The sequence below is a fragment of the Pelmatolapia mariae genome, linkage group LG10_11 (assembly GCF_036321145.2).
Source record: "Pelmatolapia mariae isolate MD_Pm_ZW linkage group LG10_11, Pm_UMD_F_2, whole genome shotgun sequence".
NCBI classification, from domain to species: domain Eukaryota; kingdom Metazoa; phylum Chordata; class Actinopteri; order Cichliformes; family Cichlidae; genus Pelmatolapia; species Pelmatolapia mariae.
Window position 1 is genome coordinate 15,813,406 of NC_086236.1, and position 25,326 is coordinate 15,838,731.

Here is a 25,326-nt window from a genome sequence, read left to right on the forward strand (position 1 = left end):
ATTGATGCAGAAGCACAAAATAAATCATCACCCTACAAGATTTATAAACCACGTAGGGGTGTATAGTTAGGGTCACGTAATAATGAACCATCCATAACCTTTCTGCTATAGTCTCAGGCTGCTGGGAGACTTCCACTAAATCCCTCTAATCAGGTCTACAAGTGGCCTTTTTTGTGTGTGCGCAGTGATAACAAAAGACAACAGAAAGGCCAAGCATAGTTCATTAACTTAGGGTGAAGAGTGTGGAGCTGAGCTGTGTACGTGTGTGTACATATGTGTGTGGGGCTAGTAGAGCTGCTGAACTGTTCAGCAGACCTAACAGTACTGCTGAAAAGATGTCATACAGATGAAGCAAAAGTGAGTTATGAAAACCAGGGTTGTTTTCCTTGCGAGGCAATCGTACCATTATGTGTCCACGGCCCTTTACTATCAGCTATGAGTTTATCACTTGGTGTGCGTGGAGCAATGTGCGTTAGAGGGCAGAGACTATAAACAATCTATGATATATAACAGTGACCTCAGCGGCTTGTGTCTCATGCTCTCTTTTCATAAAGCGTGTTTCCACTGAGGTATGCACTGGACATGCGTGAGGTGAACTCCGCTCGACTATTGTTATGGATTTGAAATCAACACTTCTGCTCACTGGAGGCTCTGCCGGCTCTTTCAAACTGCTCAATGCAGTCATTAGAGTCCTGCCAACACCGCAGCCGGCACGGAGGAAAGCCTGGAAATGGAGGAATGTCAGCACGTCGTTAGCTCACAGCTGTCTGACAGGAGCGGGGGCTGTTTTATGGTTCGTAGAGGCGCGCAGCAGTCAGGGTAGTGTGGACGTTTGTTTTCTCCTCGTGTGATATTCACTCTTCCTGTGGGCTCTCTCGCCCTGCAGCTTTTACCGTCACCCTCAGATGATGGAGGACCTGATCTCCTTTTGCTCCCTGCACTCCCACAGCCTTGTAGCTGTATCCACAGGTGATGCCCACACGAACACACACACACACGCAAATGTGTATACATTGCATTTGAAAAAATAACTTGATAGCAGTTTAATACTTTAGCATTGTTTAAATACATGAGCCTGCACACATATTTCTACCTCTCCTCCAGGGTATTTTATCCACGACTTCCTAGACATGGCCTTGAACCAGCCCTTCAAACAGTCCTGGGATCTACTCCTCCACCACTCTTTGGTAATGACCTTTGTGTGTCTAATGCTTGGGTGTGTTTTTGCTGACATAGTGTGAAAACATGAACCAACATACACTTTTTGCAAAGGGAACACATCAGTTTATTTTACACAAAACCAGGGAATAATAGATCAATCTATCTCAGTTAATAAGATACTTCTCCCTTGTCCTTACAAATCTAAGTGAAAATTATGACCTCATAAGAGATCAGAATGAGCTGTTTTTTGTTTTGTTTTTTACATTTTTTAATTTGGAGGTAGAGTGGTACAGCTATTCACAGGATAGGATTTGATAGGATTTTGGACCGGACCCTGCGGAGTCGAGATGCTGGTGGTGGTGAAGATGAAAACTGAGTTCAGTGAAGTGAAGATGAGAGATGAGAGTCTGAAAAGAGATCACAGATTTAAACCACACAGAGTGGAGACTGATCGCCTCAAAGAAGCCAGGAATGTAATGATGTCAGTTTTGAGACTGACAGCGTGGGAAAGTGGTAGTAATGAAATGAACAGACTAGCAGCCGAAAAGCCAGGAAATCAGGCAGATGAGTGATTACAGATCTTCCTTATTGAACTTTCACATAAGCTTAATTTCTGTCATCCATTTAAAATATGGGATCTGAGTACTGTTTCATCTCCTGACTGTGTAATCTAAGAACACAAGCACATAGTTGAGTCAGTCTGGTGATAGCACTCATCCCATATCCGGGTGATAACGACAAGGTCAGAGAGTGAAACCTCAGTCGTGCTGCTCTATGCTGTGATTTTACTGTCAGCGCATACAGCAGACCTGCTTTCAGGCAGCACATGGTGTGTCATGGTGGGTTTGCTCCTGACTGTGCTGCTAAGTATCTCTATGCAGGTTCTATTTTATCCAAAGACACAATGAGGTATTTATGTTTACGTGGCGAACAGTTAATCCTGCACAACCCTTTCTGATCAAAGTTCAAGGTTCAAGTTTTATATGTTTGCGTCCAGTTTTCTCATAATGTGGGTCACCACATTCCTGAGGTTACCCAACAGTATATTCTCCTTCATCAAGTTTGGCTTGTTTTTAATTTATCCAGATACTTAGTTCATTAAATTCATGCAAAAAAATCTCACAGAATGTTTAGTTACATAACTCTTTTACCAAACTTTATTTATAGCAATTTATTAACATTTTAAACTCTCTTCTATTGCATTCTGTTATTTCCTGCAGTATTATTTTCAATAGTGGGAGGGCAGCAGCGTCGCCTCACAGCATACATCAATAACAGCCAATATAAAACTGATAATTATGAGATCAATCAGCAGAGCCATCAGCTGGTGTGTGCTGGCACAGATCAGCTGATCTCAGGGGACTGGTGGAGCTTGACAACCTGAAATTCATCCTCCAAATACTAATGATAGTGTGTAAAAATTCATTCATAAATATTCATAATTATTAAAGGCTATAAAGCCTTTAATAATTGTGGTCCAGCAGGTTTCTATATATCACTTACTGACATTCATTTCTGGGTGGTCTGAAATGAGCTAATTCACATTTTCCATGATTAAAACTTGTGATTTTTGCATGATTAACGTGTTAAAGTGTTGTATTGCTGTCTCTTTGCATGTGCTGTTTGAACTTTTCTCTCAGGTGATCTCATGCTTCGGTTTGGCTGTGACGTCCCGCCTCTATCTGGGTTTTGCAGTGGTGTCTCTGCTGGTAGAGATCAACTCTGTTTTCCTTCATCTCAGACAGCTCCTCCTCCTCTCAGGACGGAGGAACAAGCCAGGCACTGAACTCACCGCCCCTCAGCCCTCTCTCGCCTACAGCATCACCAGCTGGCTCAACCTGGGAACGTAGGTGGTTCAGGAATTCTTTTTAGCAGGAAGAAATTATCTTTTATATGCGAGGTGGGAAAAGATCATAAAGCACCTTTTTAAAAGCATTTTGAAGCATTTTTGAATATGTTACATCAAATAAATGTTAATATTATACAAACATAGCCTGAGTAAAGCTTCATTCATTTTTTTTAATGATGGCTTCATTTATTAAGGAGGGGAAAAAGCTGTCCAAACTGCCGTGGCCCTGTGTGAAAAACTAATTCTCCCCAAAACCTAATAATTGGTTGTGTAACCAGAATTTTTGAACTTAAAGTTGTGAGGCCTCCAGGAAACCATCTGCGCTCTACTTTTGTTTATCTGCCTGAGACTGTTGTCCAATAATCACAGATGTGCCAGTTTTATCCCAGCTGCTCCCCCATCAATATCTCAGATACTGAGCAAGATACTGAATACTAAGCTTTCACTGTCTGGGCCTTGCATGGTGACTTTAGTGTAGACTTTGATAACTTGATTTTTGGTATCTGTCAGCTTGTTTCTTCTGTTTCATCTGCAGGTTTCTGGTGTTTCGTGGCTGCACGCTGGGCTGGATGAGCCGCTGGCTGGCCCGTCACAGTGAACACATTCCTCGTTATGTCCTGATGATGGGGGTCGCCGGCCTGAGTCTCATCTCCACCATGAACGTGGCGATGTTTTATAAAATGTTTAAAGCGGATATCCTCAAAAAAATGCGCAATACCACTGAGAACCACTAGGGGGAAGCAGAGCTGTGTTACTCCTGCACAAGTGACTTGAATCCGTTTTCTACCTCATCACGTGGTTAACGCTGCACTTGCAGTTCATTTTCTATGCAACGGACTAAGCAAATATGTTTTGTTTACAGGCGTAACACAAAATAAAATAAAATGTGGATGCATAAAATAAAGTGTTTGGTGATACTATTTAGTCATGAAATCCCTCTCATTTCAGTTTATAACCATTTGCAAAGCATCTGTAAATGAAAAAGAAACGTGTGAATAAAAACAGCAGATAACTGTAGCTTGATTTCTTTATTTATAATTAAAATTAACTTCAGTGCTCTTCTGACATCATTTTTAAATATATGTAACTTCTAAGATTCAGTTCAACATGTGACTCCAAAACTTATCTCTTTAAGCTTTAATTTTATATTTATTGTGATTTTCCTCCTGTAATTTTAAAGTGAACTGCAGTGGCAGGAGTTATAGGAATAGAAGGAGGGGGAAAAGAGGTTAACATGCAATAAAACCCCAAACCAGACCAGTTTACAGTGAACTACATCATGATTCTCTTCTGCTGGAACATGGTAACCAGAGTGGGAGGTTTGCAGCTTGTGTTGGGCTGGATTTCTTCTCGCATGCGTGGCAGGTAAATCTTCTCCGTCCTGGACTCCCTCTCATAATAACGACACACCTTTAGATGCTCTGAGATGGGTGGCACATCCTGGAAGCACCACGTATCCACCGGAGAGAACAAGGTACTGAACTGCCAGACCTGCAGTGATAAACAGCGATGGAGATGCAACTGAATATAAGGTCCTGATTGCAAAGGGGGAGAGATACAGTATCTCACATTTTTTTCACATTAAATCTTTCAGTGCTTTGATTGTCCAGAATGGTTACTATTACAGTAGTTTAAAAAAAATGAGGTCATTTGCAGGCCTCTGCTTTTTCAAACTGGGAAACCATTCAATCTGTCATTTTTATTTATTCTGAAGTTGCTTCAATTATATTTAGATAAGGGTGTTCTTTAGGGTGAAGTCAATATTTCTAATATATCCTGCTCCAAGTGGTCAGAGCATGAATTATGTGATTCATAATAAGGAAAAAAAGACTCATGATTACAAAGATGTTAAATTGCATTCATTCAGTGACATGATGACATTCAGCTACATGATGACAACAAGATCAATAATCATCTGATTTCTTGTGCCTCCCACCCAAAGCCAAACTTGCACTCTTATTTCATATCTTCCTTCTTTTATGCTGTATTCTTGCCTTTATTTCTAATATTTACTTCTAATCTTAATTGCCCCTTGGGGATAAATAAAGTCTTTCTGATTCTGATAAACATGAAATATCTCGCATCATGTCTACTGTGAGTCCTGTTAGCATGGCTCCAAGCTTACCCTCTGCTTCACCCTCCACTTGGCTCCTCCATGCGAGTAGGTCTTCCTCTCCCAGCGGAGGGTGACCATCCCTCTCTCCTGCAGCTGAGAGGAGCACACCTGCCTCATGAGGTGGGACACCATAGCCAGCTGGGACAGGGAAAAGCTGTCCAGGAAACTGGCCACGTGGCACAGCACTTCGTAGGGAAGCGAGCTCAGCGAGTCATCCGCTCCTCCCGCTCGACTGCCTCTCTTCCTCCAAGCAAAGCTGGTGGAGGCATCTGTGCTCCTGGATGTCTGGGAAGTGTCACCCAGGCAAACAGAGGTGGTGGGAATCAGGCTGAAGCAGCCTAGATCCTCGCTGAAAGTACAGACGAAAAAGAGTCGTCTTTGAAAGAGTATTGGATTTTTATTTGCAGAGGATTAAAATGCTTTGACTCTGATCTGAGTTATAGATTGTTAAAATAAAAGTTATGGTAGCTTTAAGGTTAATTTATGCATCATATTTGTTATTTTCATGACAGTGTGATGTTAAAAGTGTGACTTGTGATGAAATACAAAATTGACTGAAGTTATGAAGCGTTGTACAGTTTGATGCTTTCAATTTTACAGCCCAAAACCAAAATCAGGGACACCTTGCAAGCAATGAAATATCAGAGTGAAGCATTAAGAGCTAAACTCACAGTTAGTGTATTTGTGTGCTTGTACAAGCTACAAACATCCAAAAGGAGAAAATTTTACTCAAAGAGGCCAAAACATGACAGCTGTGCTCTGTATCTGCAGGATACGTGAACAGGTAACTATGTGCAAAATGTTTAACTTGTCAGTTTGATAGTGTGTTTCTGCTGCCCTCAAGTGGTTACAAACAGTTGTTGCAGATTTACACGAATCACTTTGACATAAAGAACCATGTAAAAAAAAAAAAAACTACACGCGCCACGATTCAGCGGCTCGTAGAAGCACCTTTAGCAGCAATAACATAAAGTAATCATTTTCTGTAAGACTTTATCAGACTTTGACATCACTGTGCAGGAATCTTTGCCCACTCTTGTTTACAATGTTGTGTCATGGAGGTTTGTGGGCACTCGGTTATGCACAGCTCTCTGAAGTTCCCACCACAGCATTTGAAACAGTTTCTGGATGGGGTCATTGCAATAGTACTTTCTTTCCCCCATCCTGTTGTAGATCTGCTGCTGTGCTTGAGATCATTGCCCTGTTGCATGACCCAGGCTCACATTTGACTCTTGAATACTTTGGTATGGTTTTGTTTGTTCAAGTCAGTGGCTGCAGTGTACTCAGGTCATTTGGCTGCAAAATAAGCACAAACCATCACTCCTCCACCACCGTGCTTTAAAGTTAGTTTGAGGTGTTTGTGCTCACATGTTGCTTGGTTTCTGCCAAACCTCCATTGTGGTCTCATCTGTACAAAGGACGTTGTATTTAGTAAATGTACTTCAGATTATTGCAGTTACTCTCTGCCCAGCACGAAAGTTTACACAGGAGTCTATGCACTCCTGTGTAAACTTTCTTTATCACATGACTGTATAAAGAGCTTTTTTCTTTCCTACACAACTCTGAATTGATTTTTTAATTGTTTATAAAGCTCAAAAAGTGAATTAGAAATTTAACTGGGACACAGTGCAGTTAAAATGTGTCGTGTGTGCGGAAAAAGTGTACCCTGTACCCCTCTAACACGCTTCAGCACACAGTTAAATTTGTTTACATTTAGATGAACTGTGTGATTTCTCTCACTTGTAGTTGATGGTGGCTTCGTGGGTGGAGGGCTGAAATCTCTTCTGGCTGTAGCTGCATCCCAAGTAAGCGAGCGGGCATCTCTGCTCGAACCATCCGTTTACACACATCTGGATATCACTGTGGACGTTCCTGCACATGACAGAACATTTTTTATTAGAAATAGATCACTTTGATCTCACAGTAATGCCAGACAGATGGGGTTTAGAGCATCATTCTGAGTCAGTGACTGCTTTGTATATTTCTTGTTCAGGTCTTAATCTCTTTAAACGATGCAAAACCTAAATATTTAAGAAAAAACAACTCACTTATAATGTTTGCCATATTCTCTGCGCTGGAAGGTGTGTCCACAGAGGAAGGTGAAGGCGGAGCTGGCCTTGTGATGTCGGCTGGTGACGCTCTCCACCTGCAGCTGAAGGTGCAGCTCAAGCGGTTTGACAGCCGTCAGGTCGGCCAGAGAAGTGTTTCTCCGGAAAGGAGCCGACAGAAAGCTGTAGGTCTGCGTGCCTTCGTCTGTTAACAGACCGTCTGTGCACACGCTTTCTGCAATGAGGTGACCCCTCTGCTCCTCCTCCAAGGAGCACAGCAGAGAGGCCTGAGCAGCCAATCAAACAACAGAACGATATTTCATCGGTGAGCTGCGTAGCTATGACTGGTGTTCATTAAACAACAATGAAAGCAAAAATGACTCTCATTTATTAAATATAAGACAAATATGACATAAAACATCATCAGTAAACAGTAACACTTGTTTATTTACTCCGTGCTTTGAGAAAACATGAATATCTTTTCTCTGCACATTTTGTTCCATTGGCTTGTGATGCTCCAGGATTTAAAATACAGTCTAAGAAGGTACAAGAAAGATATATTCCTACTCAAGTACATGAAAGAAGTTTTTTCACTCACGCTGTCGGCTAATAAAATGTAAAAAGAAAACAAAAACCCTAAAAAAAAAACAACAACAACAACAAAAACAGTTCTTTCTGATATTGTCCTGCAGCAAAGCCACACGCTCCTCTTAGATAACCAACTTAAGTGGTTTATTTTATAATTTTTGCATGTGTCCCAGCACTAAAACCTACTGAAGAAAGTAAAAATGAAAATAGACATGCATTTTTGTAAATGACCTGAAAGAACTTCAGTAAAATCCAAGCCCATCTATCTATCTCTTTCAGACGTCCTTCATGCGTACACCCCATCGACTGGCCTACACTCAGCTTCAGCTGCTCTGCTGACTTCTTCTCGCTTCAGACTTATTACCATTCACCTTCATCAGCTAGACTTGGTTTTCGTCAGGGTGTCAGCTATAACCATCATGCTTTATATGTTTTACAGTCATATTATTCCTGGCTTTTAAATCTCTTTTAATATCATTCTTGTTGCATTTTGTTGTAAGGTGACCTTACAATTCAGGACAATGATTCAGCACTATGAGGTTGCTGAATCATTTATAAAGTTTAATTACTCTGACATACATGTCTTTGGACTGTGGATGGGAGCCCAGAAAGAACTAATGCACATGGAAAGTCTTAAAATCATTATGAGTAATGCAAAAGGAGGTATTGAGTCTGTGGAAATCCTTTACTGGACTTGTCTACAGAGCATTTCAGCCATTCTGAATTCATGGGTCACCTCTCTAACAAAACTACAAAATGCACAGTATTAGCGCGAAACAGAATGCAACATATATTCCTCTGGGGTCAATAGAGACTGAAAACTAAAACTAAAAGCAAGTAAGCAATCAAGCAAAACATATCATTTGTCATTTCATTTATTATATCATAATCATTTAAAAATGTATATTTCTCATAATTAAGGCATTTAATACCACTGAATTGCAACATCGCTACATGAACAATAAGCAGCTGTCTGCTGATAGGTCTGAATGAATGAATGAATCAGTGCTGTGTTCACTGCTTGTTTCTGCTGTACCTTAATTACTTTTTCAAAGCCTTTGCAAATCTAAAATGACATTTTTACAAAAAGTCTACAAGGAGGTTCAATTTCTTTGCCTCACCTGAACTTCCTCCCACACTGGCATCGCCTCTAGCGCCACCCCCAGGTCACTGGTATCCACAGCTTTGCTCTCTCTTTTGTAGAAACCTGGGTTGCGGATGCGGCTCTGCTTGGCAGAAAAGCTGGTCGGGACTTTGAAAGTGCGCACAATGATGATCTTCATTGGCTCCAGGCGTTCATATGTAAACTTCTCCTTCTTGTTCAGAGTGCTGGTCAGCAGTTTGCAGGTGTTTGATGATGTTGCACCTCCACAGGTATCTGCTGTAGCTTCCTCCGTAACGGTCCTCAAGCCTTTCCCCCTCCCTTTAGCCAGTCCCCGTCCCCTTCCTGCCACAGCCGTCCCCTCGGCTTCCCTGCATCCACCCATCTCCATGCTGAACATTCGCTCCCAGGCGCTGTAATTTTCAAGATGATCAGCCTCTATTCCTGATGCCCTTGCAAGAGCCTCTCTCTCTTCCTGTGTAAGCCCCTGCTCATATTCGACCTGAACCTCTTCCTCCTCTTCATCCTCATCTTCTTCTTCTTCTTCTTCTTCTTCTTTGTCATCAGGGGTATTATCATTCAAATTGTACATGTTAAAAGAGGCCCAGGCGAGCTCACTGGCTAGTTTTGCAGCTGCCCTTTCTGCTGCCTCCTTCTCCAACATTGCCTTTTTCTTCCTCTCCTTTTCCTTCCTCCTCTCCTCCTCCATCCTCCTTTCCTCCCTCTCCTCCTCCTCCACACACTGGATCAGCTCTGGGAACAGTTTCTTCATCTTCATGGAGTGAAAGAGGCGGTCCTGGTCTTTCAGAGCCAAGGCCAGGTCCAGACACCTTCCCTGCGCTCTTTCTCTGAGCAGGTTTTCATGCAGCTCCATGTTTGGGAAGGAGTGGGCGTCATTGGCTGGCCAGCGGTTCCACTCCATGGAGCAGCACACCACACTGGCCGGGCACACCTGGAGGTGAGCTGCCCGTGAGGAGCGAGCCAATTGGATCGGGCAGCCGTACTCAGCGTTAATGCAGGGCACCCTCACATTAGGGCAGAGCAGCATGTGATCCTCTTCTTTGCACAGGTGGAAGAGAGCGCCACAGAGCAGACGGCAGGGGATGACCGCGCAGCACACAGAGGCCTCCACCCGAGCCCTGCAGCGCCGACTGTAGCAGGAATCACAGTGGATGTGGTGGCGCACCTTGGAGGCCCGAGAACGGTGACTCTGATTTGAATGAGAAAATAAACAGGAGGAGCCAGCCGTGCAAGAATGATGACTTACTCAAAAAGCAACACAAGACGGCTCGTTAAAGCTGAAATATGTAGAAGAATTAGGTGAAGAAGGAGTCAATGTCGCACGTTCTGTTTCTAACCTGACTTTCTTTCTGCACATCATGTTGGCTGCTACATTGACTGACTATCCCATCTTGAGCTACGAAGTGATATCATAGAAAAAATCTGCGTTGTTGCACAATCATACTTGACATGTTGGATGCCCAAGAACCATCACTCTGATTTGGAAAAATTAAGAGAAGACCAGATTGATATTTCAGGAGGTCTTACTAAACCAGCTTCTTTTGTCAATTTTTAAAAGTAGAAACAATAGATGTATAACAAGACAGCTTTAAAAGGGATTTTGGATTTCTGCAAACAACATATATGTTCAATGAAGAGATGACAAACATTACACACCTCATGTGACAAATGTAAAGCTGCTGAAGGAAAAACAACCAACAGCGTTTTGAAAATTTTTTTTGGATGTGACAGCTGCAAAAATGAAATCATACCATTTTTTCAGATCCTCTGGTGCCAGGTCTCTGAAGCTGCAGATCTGCCCTGCGAACAGAAAGGAAACTGTTAATCAGACTGAGCCCAGTGCATGTAAATGGACAATCAGAGGATATCAGCAGAATCCTGTGGCGTAAGATTCAAAGAGGGTTTGAGGTTTGAAAGGAGAGAAAGTCCTCGCACTCCTTCTGGTACTTTTAAAGACCAAGTGTTTCCATGTGTGTCTGTTATGTGTGTTATAAATAGAGCTGAGCACTGACTGAGAAATCTTATACGGATGGTCAGAGACATGGTTTGGGTTACTGGTCGTCTCAGACACTTACATCAGAAATCTGCCTACTTTCATTCTGCGCAGCAAAACGAGGCAGATGCTTGCTTAATATCCAAACGGTGTCCTCTAGTGGAGATTTAAGTGTTGTGAAAACACTGTCAAAGTGAATTTATTTTGCAGTTGTTGCAGCAGAGGCTGAGCTACTTGTTCTAATGTACTTGTACTAACAAACTTGTGCTCGGACACATAAACTCAGGGTGTGAATACGGAGATAGGAAGTTTGGCAGCTGTGGCTTGAATTTGCTGTTGCAATATTGAGAAGCTGAGTGGGGAGTTATTTCTCCTTGTGAACCTGCTTGTGCTGCTTGGCTAATTATAACCTACCAGTTCAAAGAGCACGGGGACAGAAAGCAACGTTATAAAACCAAAGAGAAAAAACAACTCGTCCGTGCTGTCCAACCGGTAAGATATTCGTTGAGAAGGTTTGACTCCATTGTGAATGTGCTGAAATTCTCTGAGATTACCTGGTTTCATCTCTAATTTGAAAGGATTCCAGTGAAACTCCTCGAACAAGTGATAAAAGTGAAATATTTCAGCTGGTCTAAGTTCTCGTCTGACTTGTACGTGTCGAGATTTACAGCCACACAGGCCATAGCTCATTCTGGGTGTCTTTAGAACTGCACCAGAGCCAAGTGACATTTGTTTTACGCTTAGTGCAAAAGCTGCTGCATCAGTGTAGAAATGCTGCCCAGAACTTCTTTGCCTCCTTGTTTTGCCTGTTCAGAGTCTACTTGTTACTGAACAGGAAAGCAAAAAAGTGGGAAACTGTTTTGACTTTCACGATATTTTTTTTTGCAGATGTTCCTTCAGTTTTTTAAAACCATGTCAGGTCAGGATGGCATGGTGGTGCAGTGGTTAGGACTGTTGCTTCACAGACAGTCGTTCTGGGTTTGAATCGAGAGGTTGCTCAAAGCCTCTCTGCTTTCTCTGTCTGTACCGATTTCTTGATAGATTCCAGTTACAACTTCCCCTCTGCAGCTCGGGATCGGACAAGAAGTTTAGAAAACATTTAGATTGTCAAATCGTGGCAAAGGGTAGTAATGTCTTTTGTTTGCACACCTCTGACACATCTTGGCAGCAACCAGACTGAGAAGCATGAACTCTCCAAAGGATTCTGTTGTGTGACTTTGGAGTTTTTCACCCTTTTATGCAGACAAATGCACAGAAACATATTTGTGGGTTTGGATGAGTGCGAGATGAACTAAGTAAAAAAAATTTAATGGCTTATGACAACATATGAGCTTCGGTTTTGTTCATTTTGCTTTGTTTACTTGTCTTTAACAATTTGGTATACTGTACGTGACCAGTGATGATGGATTGCATGTGGATTAAATGTGGCCTATATTATTCAGTGTTGGGATGATGTCACAGAAAGGTCATATCATGTCATATCATGCTTGACAGAAATGTCAATTATATACATTTTCTTTGTATTTTCTTCTTGCAGAGTTAGAAAACCAGCTGAAGTGCCGTTAATATGGTGAGTCAGACTTTTTCTGCTGTTGAATTAAAGATTGAAGCTCATAGAGCTTTAAAGGTCGAGTATGTAAGATTATTGGTTTTAAAGATTATTTAAACTTCACTCATTATTATAATGACTTATGTGTGGTATTAAGGACAGTGTTATTACTATTATACTATCAAGACTAGACAACCCCATTGCCTAGCTCTAATAAATCTATGTAATGTATTATTATGATATTATCATTGTTGTATCTTAAAGATAACGGAAATAATCATGCATGCATGTAATTTAAACTCCCCACCCTTCCAAGCTACCCCCTTTTGAATATAGTAACTATATAGTCTAACTGAGATAACCCCCATCACTCTTTTCATTGTTAAATTCTCTGATCCTCTGAGTTTAATATGATCAACAAACCACTTATACTGTAAGGAGGCTGCCCCCCGACTCCGATCAGGTCTGGGGGTGAATCAGAGCTCTGAAACTGGACTTGTAACAGTTGTAATTCCTGCATTATGCGCACCATAGAAAAGATTTTCACTTACAAACCATCACTCTTGACCTCAGTGACCTTTTGTGCCAGAGCTACCCTCTGGGTATAGTCTCTGACTGACTGTCTCTGTAGTAGTTTTACAATCGTTATTACTGTTATATTCCCTTTTTTCCCATCCTTACTGCATTTTTTTTGGACTGAAGAGAAATGAGGACCCTCACACTCAACACACACTCTCACATTCACACCACACCTATTCTCTTTACCTGCTCTGTCTTGTCTTGTTGGTTGTCACATATCTTTCTCTAAGTATCCTAATCCATGTGATGTCCTACTCCTTTTGTGGTATTCTTCAAAATAAGGTTTATTTTAAAAAAAAATTCAAATATTATTAAATTAACAGCAGATTATGAAACAACATTCATTCTGGGTTTTTTCCTCATCCAAATCAGAGTCGGCGTTCTCGGGCCTCCAGGATGCAGCAGCACATCCACTGTGATTCCTGCTACAGCCGGCGCTGCAGGGCTCGGGTGGAGGCCTCTGTGTGCTGTGTGGTCACCCCCTGCCGTCTGCACTGTGGCGCTCTCTTCCACCTGTGCAAAGAAGAGGATCACCTGCTGCTCTGCCCTAATGTCAGGGTGCCCTGCATCAATGCTGCGTACGGATGCCCTGTTCAGCTGCCTCGCTCCTCACGGGCATCCCACCTCCAGGTGTGCCCAGCCAGCGTGGTGTGCTGCACCATGGAGTGGCTCCGTTGGCCGACTGATGACACAAATCCACACAGCCACAAAGCCCTGCAGGACAACTTGGTGAAAGAAAGTGAGGGACAGGAGGAGGCTCTGGACCTTGCCATGGCCATAATCGATCAAAAAGATCTTTACAGCCGCCTAAAAATGAAGCCGCTCTATCCAGAGCTGACAGAGGAGGAAGAGGAGGAAATAAATGATGAGATGAAAGAGGAAACCGCAGTTGGTGGAGTAGTCAATGGTGTCGTAATTGAAGATACCAGTGAAGGTGGGTAATAGTGGTGCTTTTCAAAAGATGCTTTCCCTAACAAAATCTGCCTAAGAGTTACTGAAAACCTAAAACCCGTGAGAGATTAAAAATAAATTGAATTTTGTGAGATTAAAATCATGTTTCAGGTACTCTAAAATAGATTTATGATAAATAAATCCTCAACACTTCCATCAGCACAGGATATTTCTGGATTAAACTAAAACATCTTCAAATAAATTAAAACTGATATGTTTTTGAAACTCAGTAAAGTTCAGTTTCTCTCTTTGAAAAGTTTATTTCATTTATTTTTTCTCTCCAGGTCTTCCTAAAAACACCTCCTGTGAGCATAGTGGTGTTGAACAGACTGTACCAAACAGTGCTGTGCAAGGTTCAGGCATCAACAAAGATAAATATGACCTGTTCGAGATGATGTTCAGCATGGACAGAGGCGGCTGTGAAGCCGCTCAGGAAAATCTGAACAACCCCAAACAAAACCCAAACATTGGTGACAAGGGAAAAACTCAGAGTGGCAGAAATCCAAAAGGGACTGAGAGGCAGGACCACACAGACGCAGAGAAAGACAGCTCTGCAGCCAAAAACTGTCCCCCAGCGGACACCAGCAAGACCGGGATGGCCCCGTGGCAGGAGGGAGTGCTGGAACGTTTGGGGCAGGAACTCACACCACAGGAGTACAACATGTACGTGGTGCATCATGGTCGCATGCTGCTAGCCTTTGGACAAATCGAGGCCTGTACTCCGAGGGAGAAAGACTTTGTGTACGGCAGCTTGGAGCCTATTCCAGTCCAGACACTGCGCTCATTCAAGGTGATGAAACTACTTTTTTTTTTTTTTGTGAAACAGAAATTGGACAGAACAGGATGTTTAAGTGCCACTGTTGCCTTACTTTTAAAAAAAAAGAAAGAAATGCTACTACGTCTCTCATTTTTCATGTGCAAAATTCAAGGTTTTGAGGACCGATTTGCAGTTATAGCCACTAGGATGTCATTTCCATCCGTGTATGACCATTCAGACCAGTTATAAACAGTCCGAAATCTAAACTGGACTTTAAGAGCTCCTTTTACATCTGATTTTGGGTTTTAACTAAGAACAGGAAGTGGAAAATGAAAACGTTAAGAGTGAAGCACAAATAACAGCAGCTAAAAGCTCCAACCAAAGACAAATTGCACTCAACAATGTTAAAGTCCAAACAGACTTTGAAATCCAAACTTTATTACCAAGTATCCAACACTCAAAGCTGAGGTTTGCAGGAAAAAAGAAATATATATTATTTACTGAGGTTTCTTATTGCTATGGAAGCTTCTTTGTCCCACAAAAAATTGCGTTCAAAATTTCAAAAACTTCTAAATTTCAACTTACTCGCTTAAACTTCTGAGAAAAGAGGTCAAAATCAACAAAAGAACTTTAAATTACAGTCTCCATTTCTGATTTGTGTCATACTTTTTAAAGTGAGTAGCTGGACGGTGTTTGCAGACAACTCCATCCCTTCAATTCAAACTAATACCATAATAATACATTAGCGACCAAAGCAATTACAAATTTTTGCCAACTGGCTGGTAATTCACCAGTGATTGCCAGATGGTTGCAGACCAGTCTTCATTTTGATTGTGACAATTGTCACATGTTCAAATTGGCAGACATGCTAATGGTATATAATATATAATATAGTTAGTGGTTACATGTGTCCAAAACCCCACTAACAAAGTGAATCTTTCAAAACTTGGCTAATTGATTTTATATAATATTTGTGGGTGTGGCTTCAAAGCTAAGCATAGACTGGGGAGATAAATAAAACCCTTCTATTGGGCTGCAGCAACATAAGTTACTGTTTAACAAACTGATAATTGTTAACTGACTGAAACTGACAGAGTCAGTTTGATTTGGGAGTACTCACTATTAATTAATCGATAAGTAGCTGTAGCTAAAAGGTCCCATAAAACTACTGTTAAAATCATTAAACTAGAGCCTAAGATTTAACACTAAGTGACAAACTGCCTTATAAATACATGTTTTAGACCAGTGATATGACTCAATTTGCTTTAAAAAAAAGTTTCACTCTCCTGGTTTATTATACCTACAATGATCATATTTATGCTAGTATTAACTTTGATAATCGTTTGAGGGATACTTTTTATGTTTTTTACTTTAAATTAGTTTTATGGACAGGATCACATTATCCCCACTACTGCTGGGGTGGAAGCTAATGGGGCAACACATAAATAAGAAAAAAATATCATGTCAGTGTCCTGTAAATTGACTTAATAGCATTACCTGCCCTCTGTGATGTATTGTATCCTGTGACAGCCCTCCAGGGTTGACAGCATCACAGGGTTTTCTCTGCACCACAGTGAAAGATCCTGGTGTGTAGAAGAAACAGATGTTACTGATGTTGCTCAATTATAGCACAAACTTCATACTTCTAAAGTGCTTTATTTTAACTTACAGAAACACAAAATGAATATTGGATATTTGACATGTCTCTATGTGTTACATCTTTTAGTATCCCAAAGTTTCCCTCTTCTTCGTACTGAGGCGTCACACGTTTTGTCTCACTGAATATATGCTGAGCAGCTTATAAATGCAGCATTATGGTCCTTTAACCTGCTGGAAGCTTTAGTTTTTAGATAGAACGGACTGTAGAGGCACTGTCGCATAATATAAAGTAAGCAGAGATACAGCCATGAGTTGTTGACCCCCTCCAGTGTAGTGTGAGTCTAATAACTGAACTTTTTTATCAACAAACTAAAGTGGCTTACTGCATTTGATTCAAGTGCTCATAATTGGTGTTCAGTAGAAATTAATTCCACCCACTTCAAACTAGTCAGACTCTCACAACTGAAGCAGTAATCTGTGTCTATATGTGCAATCCTACCAATGAGATTAAAGCTGACATTTGAACTTTTAGTAGCCTTTTAAACAGAAAGAAAACAGTTATTCAGCCTCTGCTGTTGACCATTCTGGCTTTAAAATATCCACCAGCATCAGAAAGCACAAAAGGTTCTCTGTTCACTGTACTCACATGACATTTGTCTTCCTCACAGGTCCCTGACAGCTATCACTACAGGCGACGTGTTCATCTATACGACACGGCCACACGGGTTCAAAGTGAACCTCGCGGTGTGGACACATCGGACCTGGGAGTCAAAGAAGATGAGTGGTTCACTGATGAAGCGGCAGCCACCCTGCTGGGCTATGCAGAGGAAGAGGTCATGGGTCACAAGGTATAACATGCTCAAGCACACAAGCAGTTCAGGAAAAAAAGTGGAAGATCTGGAAACTTTTATATGGTTTATAATTAATCGGGTATTGCGGCTGACTGGTTACCCTCCCTGCAGATCAGCGAGTCGAAAGCATACGACGGGCTCTACATTGACGTGGGAACGCAGACATATTCGTTTCGCTCAGCCCCTTTCAAAGGGAAGACCACCCTGGCTGAGGTGATGGTGGACAGACCGCTGAAGCTTCACCTGCAGCTGCAAGCGGAGAGTGTGAACAGCAGACACAACAGAGCCAGCTGTGTCTTCACCTTTCTCTGCGGTCACACCTTCCACCGGCGAGAGTTCGCCACACATGTCAGGTGTCTGTGCAAAATCTGCCCTCAGCATTAAAGTAATAAGTGTTAAGCTCTCACTGGAAGCAACTGTGGATGAGTGCATTGTTGTCTTTTTTTTCTAGACACCACCTGCAAAAACAAAAAAATGTGTATGAATGGCCCTGGTTGTGTGTTATGAATGTATAAACTGCCATGTTCTTTTTCCAGGAATGTGCACTGTGACATCCACACATGTCTGAGCGGTTGGTTCAAGCAGCGGTGTCCACTCGCGTATCTGGGGTGCACCTACAGTCAGAGGAGGTTTCATCCCTCCACACATAAAGCTACCGTCACCTACAAGTGAGCACAACTCATATGAATCCACACAGATTCATTTTGTAATGAAAATAGTCTCTTAATGTCTTAAACATTGAGTACAGTGAGTGAAGCAAAGGGAAGATTTTATTGCATATGCTCCTCCTGTGTTCTAGTCTTTATTTTAGTTTTAACTCCACCCACTCTCCTTTTCCCCTCCCATACAGTAAGGAGCTGAGGAGTTTTAACTTGCGTCCAACATTCGAAGGATTAGTAGGTGACAATTCACCCACGAGCTCAGAAGGAAGAGGGGACTCTTTGATCTCTCTTCCCTACGAGGTGCTGTGCCACATGGCCAGTTTCCTGGACAGCCTGTCCCTCTTCCAGCTGGCTCTGGTGTCCCGCCTCATGAGGCAGGTGTGCTCCACTCTGCTGAAGGAGAGAGGGATGGTCACCCTCCGCTGGGAGAAGAAAACCTACTCACACGGGAGAACCAAGTGGAGAGCCAAGCCTGTGAGATATAGAAACAAAGCCAGCTAGTTCATCACATACTATGGCAATTATTCCGCCTTTGGTCTTCTCCTGACTCTGTTTTGGTTTCTCTTCAGGTGTGGGAGTTCAGTCATCTCTTCTCCTCAGTGGATTCGTGGCATATGGCTGACATCCCTCCTATATCTGCTCACCTGAAAGTCTGTCCCTACTACGAGGTCTCCCTGCACAGTAAGCCGGTTTCCCTCCCCAGCATGGACGAGAAACAGAGGTGCAGCCAGAAGAGTTCGAGCCTTGTCAACCATTTCACAGGAAACAGATGACAACAATTCCCCTGGTGCACCTGCCCCCAAAAAATGTATTTATGGCCAAGTTATTCTGCACAGATATCACGAGTGCCTTCTATAAACATTATGTTGCAAAACTCTACAGGAAAAAAATTTGCCTAAACTTAACAGAGGCTTTTGGCTTACTGGAAAATAATGTGTTCTAAGTATTATCATTAATCAAACTTTTAGCTGATGATATTTGTATTGTGTGGGATTCAGATGATTATAACAGAATAAAAACTGTTGGTGTTAAATAGAAAATAAGTTCATACTTTCATTTATAAATATACTATATGTGTATTAGAAGTGTTGATCAATCATATTTTAGTCGTTTTAAGCAAAACAGCTGAACTGGTTCAAGGCTTTTATGTTTTTATTCGTCAGAAAAGATATTAAAATGAACACCTTTGTGGTTTTTTACAAAGATTATATGCAGAACCGTAGGACCTAAAGATGGATAAACATGATGAGGTATACCACTGAGATATAAGAAAGAGTTGTTGAAGCTTGGTTAAGAGGAGAGACTGAGCAGCCAAAAGAAGAAGAGCATTGTGGTTCATCTTGGTCTGTGAAAATGAAAACGCACATAATAAATGCTTTCTTTGCAAAACTTCTTTAAATGTGTGACTGATTGTGTACTTAAATTTTATTTCAGTTTTTGTATAAGTAATATTCATATAACTGCTACCTCCTTTTAATTTCAGAGGCAAACACTGACTTAGCTAAAGCAACAATTACTGGTTACTTCTCTTTGTCAGACAAAACATCAACTGCCAAAGCAAATGCTGTTTTTCTATTTTAGATCATTTTGGCAGATTCAGAGTTACACAAAAGGAAAGTATTCTGAATCTGCACGAATGAGAAACTTTCCAGTAATTTTAAACACAATATATATATTTTCCATCTTTTTTTGGTCCAAGCTTTTAAAAGAGATAGAATTATTTTCATTCAGTTCGGGAAGTTGTCCACATCAAAGGAACAGATCAGAAAATAGGGACTTTTTAGGTTCTTTAGTTTCTTTCTTTACCAACACTCCACAAAACATATTACAAATTTTAATTTTAATTTCCTTGTCATTGAAAAAATAAGGTCTTACAAAAAACAAAAGTAAACCAGCCCATTCGGTATCTTGTAGAAGCTCCATACCAGCAATAACTTGAAGTAATCTTTTCCTGTATGACTTCATCCGTCTCTCAAATCATTTTTGAAGGAATGTTGACATCTGCTTTTACAGAGGTCCTCCCACCTGCTGATGATCAGTTAATCAGTTGCATTTGATTAGCACCTTTTTTGCTGTTCATATGATATTGTATTTACCTAATGTATCTAATTTTAAGGTAAATGCTAAGAACCATATTTATTTTCCAAAAAAGAATAAAAAGGGCATACTTTCTTTTTACCATAACTGTAAATTAAATAAGGTAAATTCATTAAATGAGTAAAATAAATATATTTTACTGGATATGTAAGACAATAAAAACAGAACATAGAAGAAAAAGCACAAATCTTTTACTTATATATAATCTAATACTGAAAATGCTGCTGATTTGAATTTTTTGTGAAACAGTTTTTTCCTATCCTTGTATGAAGCACGGGTTGCTGTCATATAAGCAAAATACACTTCTGACTGTTGTTCGTGTTACAGTAAAGATGAACTGTTGTGGGCTTATTGGTGAATTTTGAGGCATTTAGAGCGGGTTAGATTTCAGGAAGCTCCTCCTCCTCCTGGTGCTGCTCCGTGGCACCGATAACTTCACACTCCGTGGTGCTTTTGTTGTGAATACATCACCGCGCTGCACGTAGCCAATAACCAGAAGGTTACGAGGAGGTTGTTTCGACTCGGCCTGCAGTAGGATTCATTCATTCCCGGAGAGCGAATCGTGTCGTCCCGGAGCAGAAAACAAGCGAGCGCTTTTGCAGACTGATCGCTTTGCACGGGCCTTTTGTTTTCTGCGTTTCTGCTCCATCAAGGACGGGAAATAAAGAGCCAAATCTATACCGATATCCATGACAGACGCTTTGGAGAGGATATCGCTTCAGTATCACGGTAGGCCACAGCCAGCGATGGAGATAAATGAGAGACTGAGTAAACATGCAGAAATGAGAAAGCTCATAAAACTGATAATATTAAATAAGAGCAGGCTACTGTCAAATGACCCAAGAAGCAGATGCATAGAAATGCATTAAAAACCCTTAAATGATGTAGAAAAGCATTGTAGTATAACACCAGTTATGCTATATTGCATGAAGACAAATGCATAATTACTAATGGATATCATTGAGTGATATAATCTTATTTTAAGTGTTCGCTTGCAAGTATTACTCAGTGCCAGCATTGAAACTGCGACACTAATATAAACAGCTGTGGTAATAAATCTTGCAGCCAATCCAAAGACAAACCAGCCATCAACATCTGTGCACAGGTTCTGCAGGGGTTCAGCCATGGATGCCGGGAGGCTCGAGCAGCAGGTGGCCAGTGTGGAGAGAGGCATCACCTTCCTGAAGCAGGAGCACCTGGTCATGCTGACTGGCCTGCAGCTGGAGATCACACACCTGAAGAGGCGCTGTCATGGTCAGTGTACAGGTGAACTGCTCTTGCCATCTCATTATGTGCTTCCTTGTCTTATATTTGTCTGTCTGCCAGCCTGTTGTACTACTGCCTTTCTTGCCTGCAGAGCTGAGCTGTGAGCTGGACTCCAGGTTTCCCGACAGAAACACAGCAGGTGAGAAATTACAAACCCTTGCTGAGCAAGGGAAAAATGATATATGAGAGACGCTGAAACTTTATATCATAGCTGTAGAGATCTAAAAAAGAAAAGATGGGCAGAGGACAACTGAGAATTAACAGGGTTACACTGACAGGGCAATCTTGCTAATATTTATAAAATCTATATTCATTGTAAATTGTTACAAAGCAGAGCTACAAGTCGATAATAGATTTTAAATACCGTGATTAAAATCTTGTTTTTCAGTTATCAGCTGGATTAGCTGCTGTCATAGTTAAAAATGAGCCTAGGGAAATAAAAAGTTATGTCTTTAGATCCCAGTGTTGACTTATTTGTAGCAGTACATGATGATATTGGTTTGTTATTAGCACTTTGAGCTGCATATTTAAAATATATCACATAAAGTTAGCAAAATGACGTGAGATTATCAAGTTTTGCGACTCTTCTAAAAAAAAAATTAAAGATCCTAGCTCACTGAAATTTGGCCCCTTACTCTGTAGATATACCTCTTAGGTAGCACTCTGCTTCCAGTGTGTCTGCTACTATGTAGTACTGTATCATAATACTGACAAATTAGACTCATGTCTCTCTTGATTTGATTCTCAATTTGGTCAAAACAGCTACCCTTAATCTTTAATTTCATTTGGGAGAGGGAGACAAAGTAAAAAGTTTTCGAACTTGGTGAGTGGGGTGGGTGATAAGTGGTAGTTCTGCTGATGTAGCATGTTTTTAATGCATGGTGTTCCCCAGTCATGATTCTGACCTGATGTGTCGCCTTTGACAATGTAGACATTCCCACTGAAAACCCCAGTTTGGTTTTCAAATCATAGTCAAGACATCCAGCCTCATAATTCTGGCTGGATGTTTGACCACGCTTCTTGGCAGAATTGGTTTCCTGGCACAGACCCAGCTTTTCAGTGTAGTCCACAAATTTTCAATAGTGTTGAGGCTGGGACTTCAGAAGCTTAATGTTAGCCTGCTTTTCCAGATATCCAAATTCAGATTTGATGTGTTTGTAATCATCATCCTGTGGGAACACTCAATCATTCCATTATTCCATTCTAATGTACCGGTATCACAGCAAACAGCACCAGAGCATGATGCTACCACCACCATGCTTCACAGTTGCTCCACTGTTCTTAGGTTTGAAAGCCTCACCTTTACTCCTGCGAACACACCTCTAATCATTGTGGCGAAACAGCTCAATCTTTGTCTCGTCTGACCATAACAGTTTCCCCAGAAGGCTTTTGGCTCGTCTCTGTGGGCAGCTGCCAGTTTCACTCGACCTTGAAGATGTCGATTTTGGAGCAAGTGCTTCTTTCTTGGTTGAAATCCTCCCAGTCCTTGGTGATATAAAACTCACTTCACTGTGGACAGTGACGCTGGTATTCCAGCAGTTTCCAGTTCATGGGAGGCTTGAGCCTTGCTGGTTCCTGATTATTCTTGAACATCCTAACCAGTTTCCACTAAGTGTGGGTTCTCTGAAAAAGGTGTACTCACAGTTGGTTGAACTGATCTTGGAATGTGCAGATGTGTAGAACTGGCTCCAAGAGGCATTCCCGATGTGTAAATCTGTAGATCGATCTTAATCGAGTCCTTGGACTCAACTGAGGTGCTGAGTGCTGTCAAACAAATCCTTTTTATGTTGGCAAAGAGAAACTAAGAGTTACAGCTACTACACAGTGCTGGAAATGGTCCAGAATGCACAATAATGCATGCAGGTGGAGATCTGCCAAACTGAAGGTTTTGGAACTTTGTGATTGTACCCTGTACAGTAAGCTCTGATGCAAAATGTGATCTAAATAATAGAAGAGTAAAATGCTTAAATTTTTTAAAAATTTAATTATTGGGCCAGGTTTCATTGACTGATAAGCAAAAGTAGACAGAAAGCCACAGTGAAAAGAGAAATTCATGCAGAATAAGATAAGAATGAATGATTAAGCAGATGAAGCAACAGATATTAAGCACAGAAAAACAGACCAAAGTCTGGCACTAGAAGGTAAACAGTGAACCCCTCATAATTTGTAGTGTATCTCATAGCTTTAGTATCCACTGAACCTGCATTTCTGTGTGTTTGTGTTTTCATATACGCTTCACAGAGGAGGAGGCAGAGCTGGCGGCGCGTTGTGACGCTGCGGAGCGACTTCTACAGGACCAGCACTGCATGATGGTCGCTGCACGGGGGGAGCTGCGGGCCAGCCGGGCACGGGCATCGGCACTCGGGAGGAGCCTCAGAGAAGAAGAGCGACGTTTCTTAGAGGAGCTGAAACGTCGAAGCCACAAGATCACACTGCTGAGTCGTGAGCTTCAGCGGCAAAATGTCACGACCACGACCCTCTGTCACGAGCTGCACACTGCACGGTTAAAACTGTTCCAGCAGCAGCAGAGCAGTGGGTCTGCTCCTGAGGGAGAGGAGGAGGAGGCCAGAGGAAAGGAGCAGGAGGAGGAGGAAGAGGAGGAAGAGGAGGATGAAGATGATGAAAATGGTGAAGGGGAGAGCTCAGACTGGCTCCTGTCTCCACCTCCTCCTGTCTCTCCCAGCCAATCAGAGGTGAGGCAGAGGATGCGCATCAGCGTAAGAGAGGAGAGGGTCAGGGCTTGCGTCCCACAGGAGAGAGTGACATCACCACAGCAGCCACACCCCATGCCTGACCCCGCCCTCTTCCTGGTGCCACTTAGGTACCGCCTCCTCCGCATGCACCAGCCAGTCAGATCACAGGATGGAGAAGGGCTGGAGGACGAATGGGAGGATATTGATGACAGCAGGGTGCCCAGGAGGGTGGACATGGGAGCAGGGGAGGGAGAAACTGCTCTGTGATGAAGACAGGGAGGTGGAGTTGTCTTCCAACAGGTCTCAGCTAACGTCTGATGCAGTTATACTAGAAAAAGATCCAGATGAGAGCGATGTAACCTTGTGATTGTGTGTAGATTTTGGGAGGTTAGAGTTTAGTTGTGCAGGAGTGCGTGATCCAACCTACACATAGACGTTATTAGGTGAATTTGTCACATTGATGGTGCAGTATGTAGTCTAAAAGTGTGAAGAAACAGGGCAAAAAAAGCAAAGAAGATTAATGGCTTCATATGGATGCCTTTTGATTTAAACACTGTTGATCACAGCTTTTTTCCTATAATTAGTAGCCTTGCCTCTGGGTTCATGAACGCCGACACCGTGCCGATAAAGTGGCTGTCTGCTTTCTCACTGCACAAGCTGTACTGCAGGTTTGGAGAGTCACTCTGAAAGGCTTAGGGACATTTTGTAATCATTCGCACTTTATTAAATCCATGCAATGTGCCTGTTAATGGCCGAAAATTATGTGGTCATGTTTTTTGTTCTATAGTTGACTTCTTAGGCTGCCTCTAATAACATTAGCGAGTTCTCTGCCCTAGTCAAGTCTCCCACTAAGCTGTAATAATTTATTTTATATTCATTACATGTTTCCTTAGAAGATTCTTTAAGGACACAAAGGTAGGGGGAAAGTGCATCATCCAAATCTTTATTCCAGGTTTAGGTCATACATAAGTAGGCACAAGCAAGGCTGATAAAATAGATAGAAAGGTCAAACGCAAAGACAGAAAACACAAGGATCTTAAAATTGAGGTGAATAGCTCAATCTATTGTAATGATGACCTGGCATTAATCACTCTAGTGAAAGTGATTAAGTTATTGGATGTAGAAACAGCAAAAAATTGGCAAATGGGTTGGTCTTCAAATAGCACCCTTCTTCTCAGTTGAACATTCAAAACACTTCCTAGTACTACGTCTCATTCACCCAATCACACACACATTCATACAGTGTATGGTGCATTCATATTATGTATGCATAGGTACTTTGTGACATTCCAGTAGATGCATCAGAAGCAACTTGGAGGTCTAGTATCTTCCCTAAGGATTCTTTGGCATGGAGGAGTCAAGAATCGATCCAACAACCTTTTGAGTAGTAGATGACTCACCCCATATCCTCACAGATGTCCAAAATGGAAGCAAAACTAACCCG

The 25,326-nt window shown here is 41.7% G+C and overlaps 4 protein-coding genes across 6 annotated transcripts; 3 read left to right on the forward strand and 1 right to left on the reverse strand.

Moving 5' to 3' along the window:
- The first annotated feature begins 614 nt into the window (after positions 1-614).
- LOC134635265 (TLC domain-containing protein 2-like) lies at positions 615-3,744 on the forward strand. The gene is made up of 5 exons (XM_063484669.1): positions 615-793; positions 887-969; positions 1,105-1,187; positions 2,802-3,007; positions 3,546-3,744. Exons 1-5 carry the CDS (start codon positions 615-617, stop codon positions 3,742-3,744), a joined length of 750 nt encoding a protein of 249 aa, XP_063340739.1.
- Positions 3,745-4,282: 538 nt separating this feature from the next.
- On the reverse strand, positions 4,283-10,245 carry LOC134635266 (F-box only protein 40-like). The gene is made up of 6 exons (XM_063484670.1): positions 10,228-10,245; positions 8,884-10,074; positions 7,175-7,461; positions 6,867-6,998; positions 5,136-5,475; positions 4,283-4,501 (listed from the first exon to the last, which is right to left on the reverse strand). The coding sequence occupies exons 1-6, from the start codon at positions 10,243-10,245 to the stop codon at positions 4,283-4,285; spliced, it is 2,187 nt and encodes a 728-aa protein (XP_063340740.1).
- A 1,545-nt stretch (positions 10,246-11,790) lies between these two features.
- Positions 11,791-18,599, forward strand: LOC134635267 (F-box only protein 40-like). The gene is made up of 8 exons (XM_063484671.1): positions 11,791-11,856; positions 13,379-13,940; positions 14,242-14,747; positions 16,982-17,161; positions 17,276-17,517; positions 17,701-17,832; positions 18,015-18,300; positions 18,396-18,599. Exons 1-8 carry the CDS (start codon positions 11,791-11,793, stop codon positions 18,597-18,599), a joined length of 2,178 nt encoding a protein of 725 aa, XP_063340741.1.
- Positions 18,600-20,340: 1,741 nt separating this feature from the next.
- Positions 20,341-24,631, forward strand: ccdc92bb (coiled-coil domain containing 92Bb). 3 transcript variants are annotated; one of them, XM_063487106.1, is made up of 4 exons: positions 20,341-20,652; positions 21,029-21,189; positions 21,281-21,328; positions 23,431-24,631. In XM_063487106.1, the coding sequence occupies exons 2-4, from the start codon at positions 21,048-21,050 to the stop codon at positions 24,147-24,149; spliced, it is 909 nt and encodes a 302-aa protein (XP_063343176.1). In that variant the 5' UTR covers positions 20,341-20,652; positions 21,029-21,047; the 3' UTR covers positions 24,150-24,631. The 3 variants fall into 3 exon arrangements, with proteins under 3 accessions (XP_063343176.1, XP_063343178.1, XP_063343179.1); XM_063487108.1 differs by having other exon boundaries at positions 21,029-21,177; XM_063487109.1 differs by lacking the exon at positions 21,281-21,328 and having other exon boundaries at positions 21,029-21,177.
- The last annotated feature ends 695 nt before the right edge of the window (positions 24,632-25,326 follow it).

Bases quoted from the DNA above. Each gene is read 5' to 3' on its own strand.
- LOC134635265 (XM_063484669.1), top strand. From the start codon at position 615: ATGGATTTGAAATCAACACTTCTGCTCACTGGAGGCTCTGCCGGCTCT. The intron at 794-886 runs GTTCGTAGAGGC...CTCGCCCTGCAG, and splicing joins GGAGCGGGGGCTGTTTTATG to CTTTTACCGTCACCCTCAGA. The intron at 3,008-3,545 runs GTAGGTGGTTCA...TTTCATCTGCAG, and splicing joins AGCTGGCTCAACCTGGGAAC to GTTTCTGGTGTTTCGTGGCT.
- LOC134635266 (XM_063484670.1), bottom strand. The intron at 7,462-8,883 runs GTGAGGCAAAGA...TTGGCTGCTCAG, and splicing joins CAGTGTGGGAGGAAGTTCAG to GCCTCTCTGCTGTGCTCCTT. The intron at 6,999-7,174 runs GTGAGTTGTTTT...TGTCATGTGCAG, and splicing joins GAATATGGCAAACATTATAA to GAACGTCCACAGTGATATCC.
- LOC134635267 (XM_063484671.1), top strand. From the start codon at position 11,791: ATGTCAGGTCAGGATGGCATGGTGGTGCAGTGGTTAGGACTGTTGCTT. The intron at 11,857-13,378 runs GTTTGAATCGAG...CATCCAAATCAG, and splicing joins TTCACAGACAGTCGTTCTGG to AGTCGGCGTTCTCGGGCCTC. The intron at 18,301-18,395 runs GTGAGATATAGA...GTTTCTCTTCAG, and splicing joins CCAAGTGGAGAGCCAAGCCT to GTGTGGGAGTTCAGTCATCT.
- ccdc92bb (XM_063487106.1), top strand. From the start codon at position 21,048: ATGGATGCCGGGAGGCTCGAGCAGCAGGTGGCCAGTGTGGAGAGAGGC. The intron at 21,190-21,280 runs GTGAACTGCTCT...TCTTGCCTGCAG, and splicing joins CTGTCATGGTCAGTGTACAG to AGCTGAGCTGTGAGCTGGAC. The intron at 21,329-23,430 runs GTGAGAAATTAC...TACGCTTCACAG, and splicing joins TCCCGACAGAAACACAGCAG to AGGAGGAGGCAGAGCTGGCG.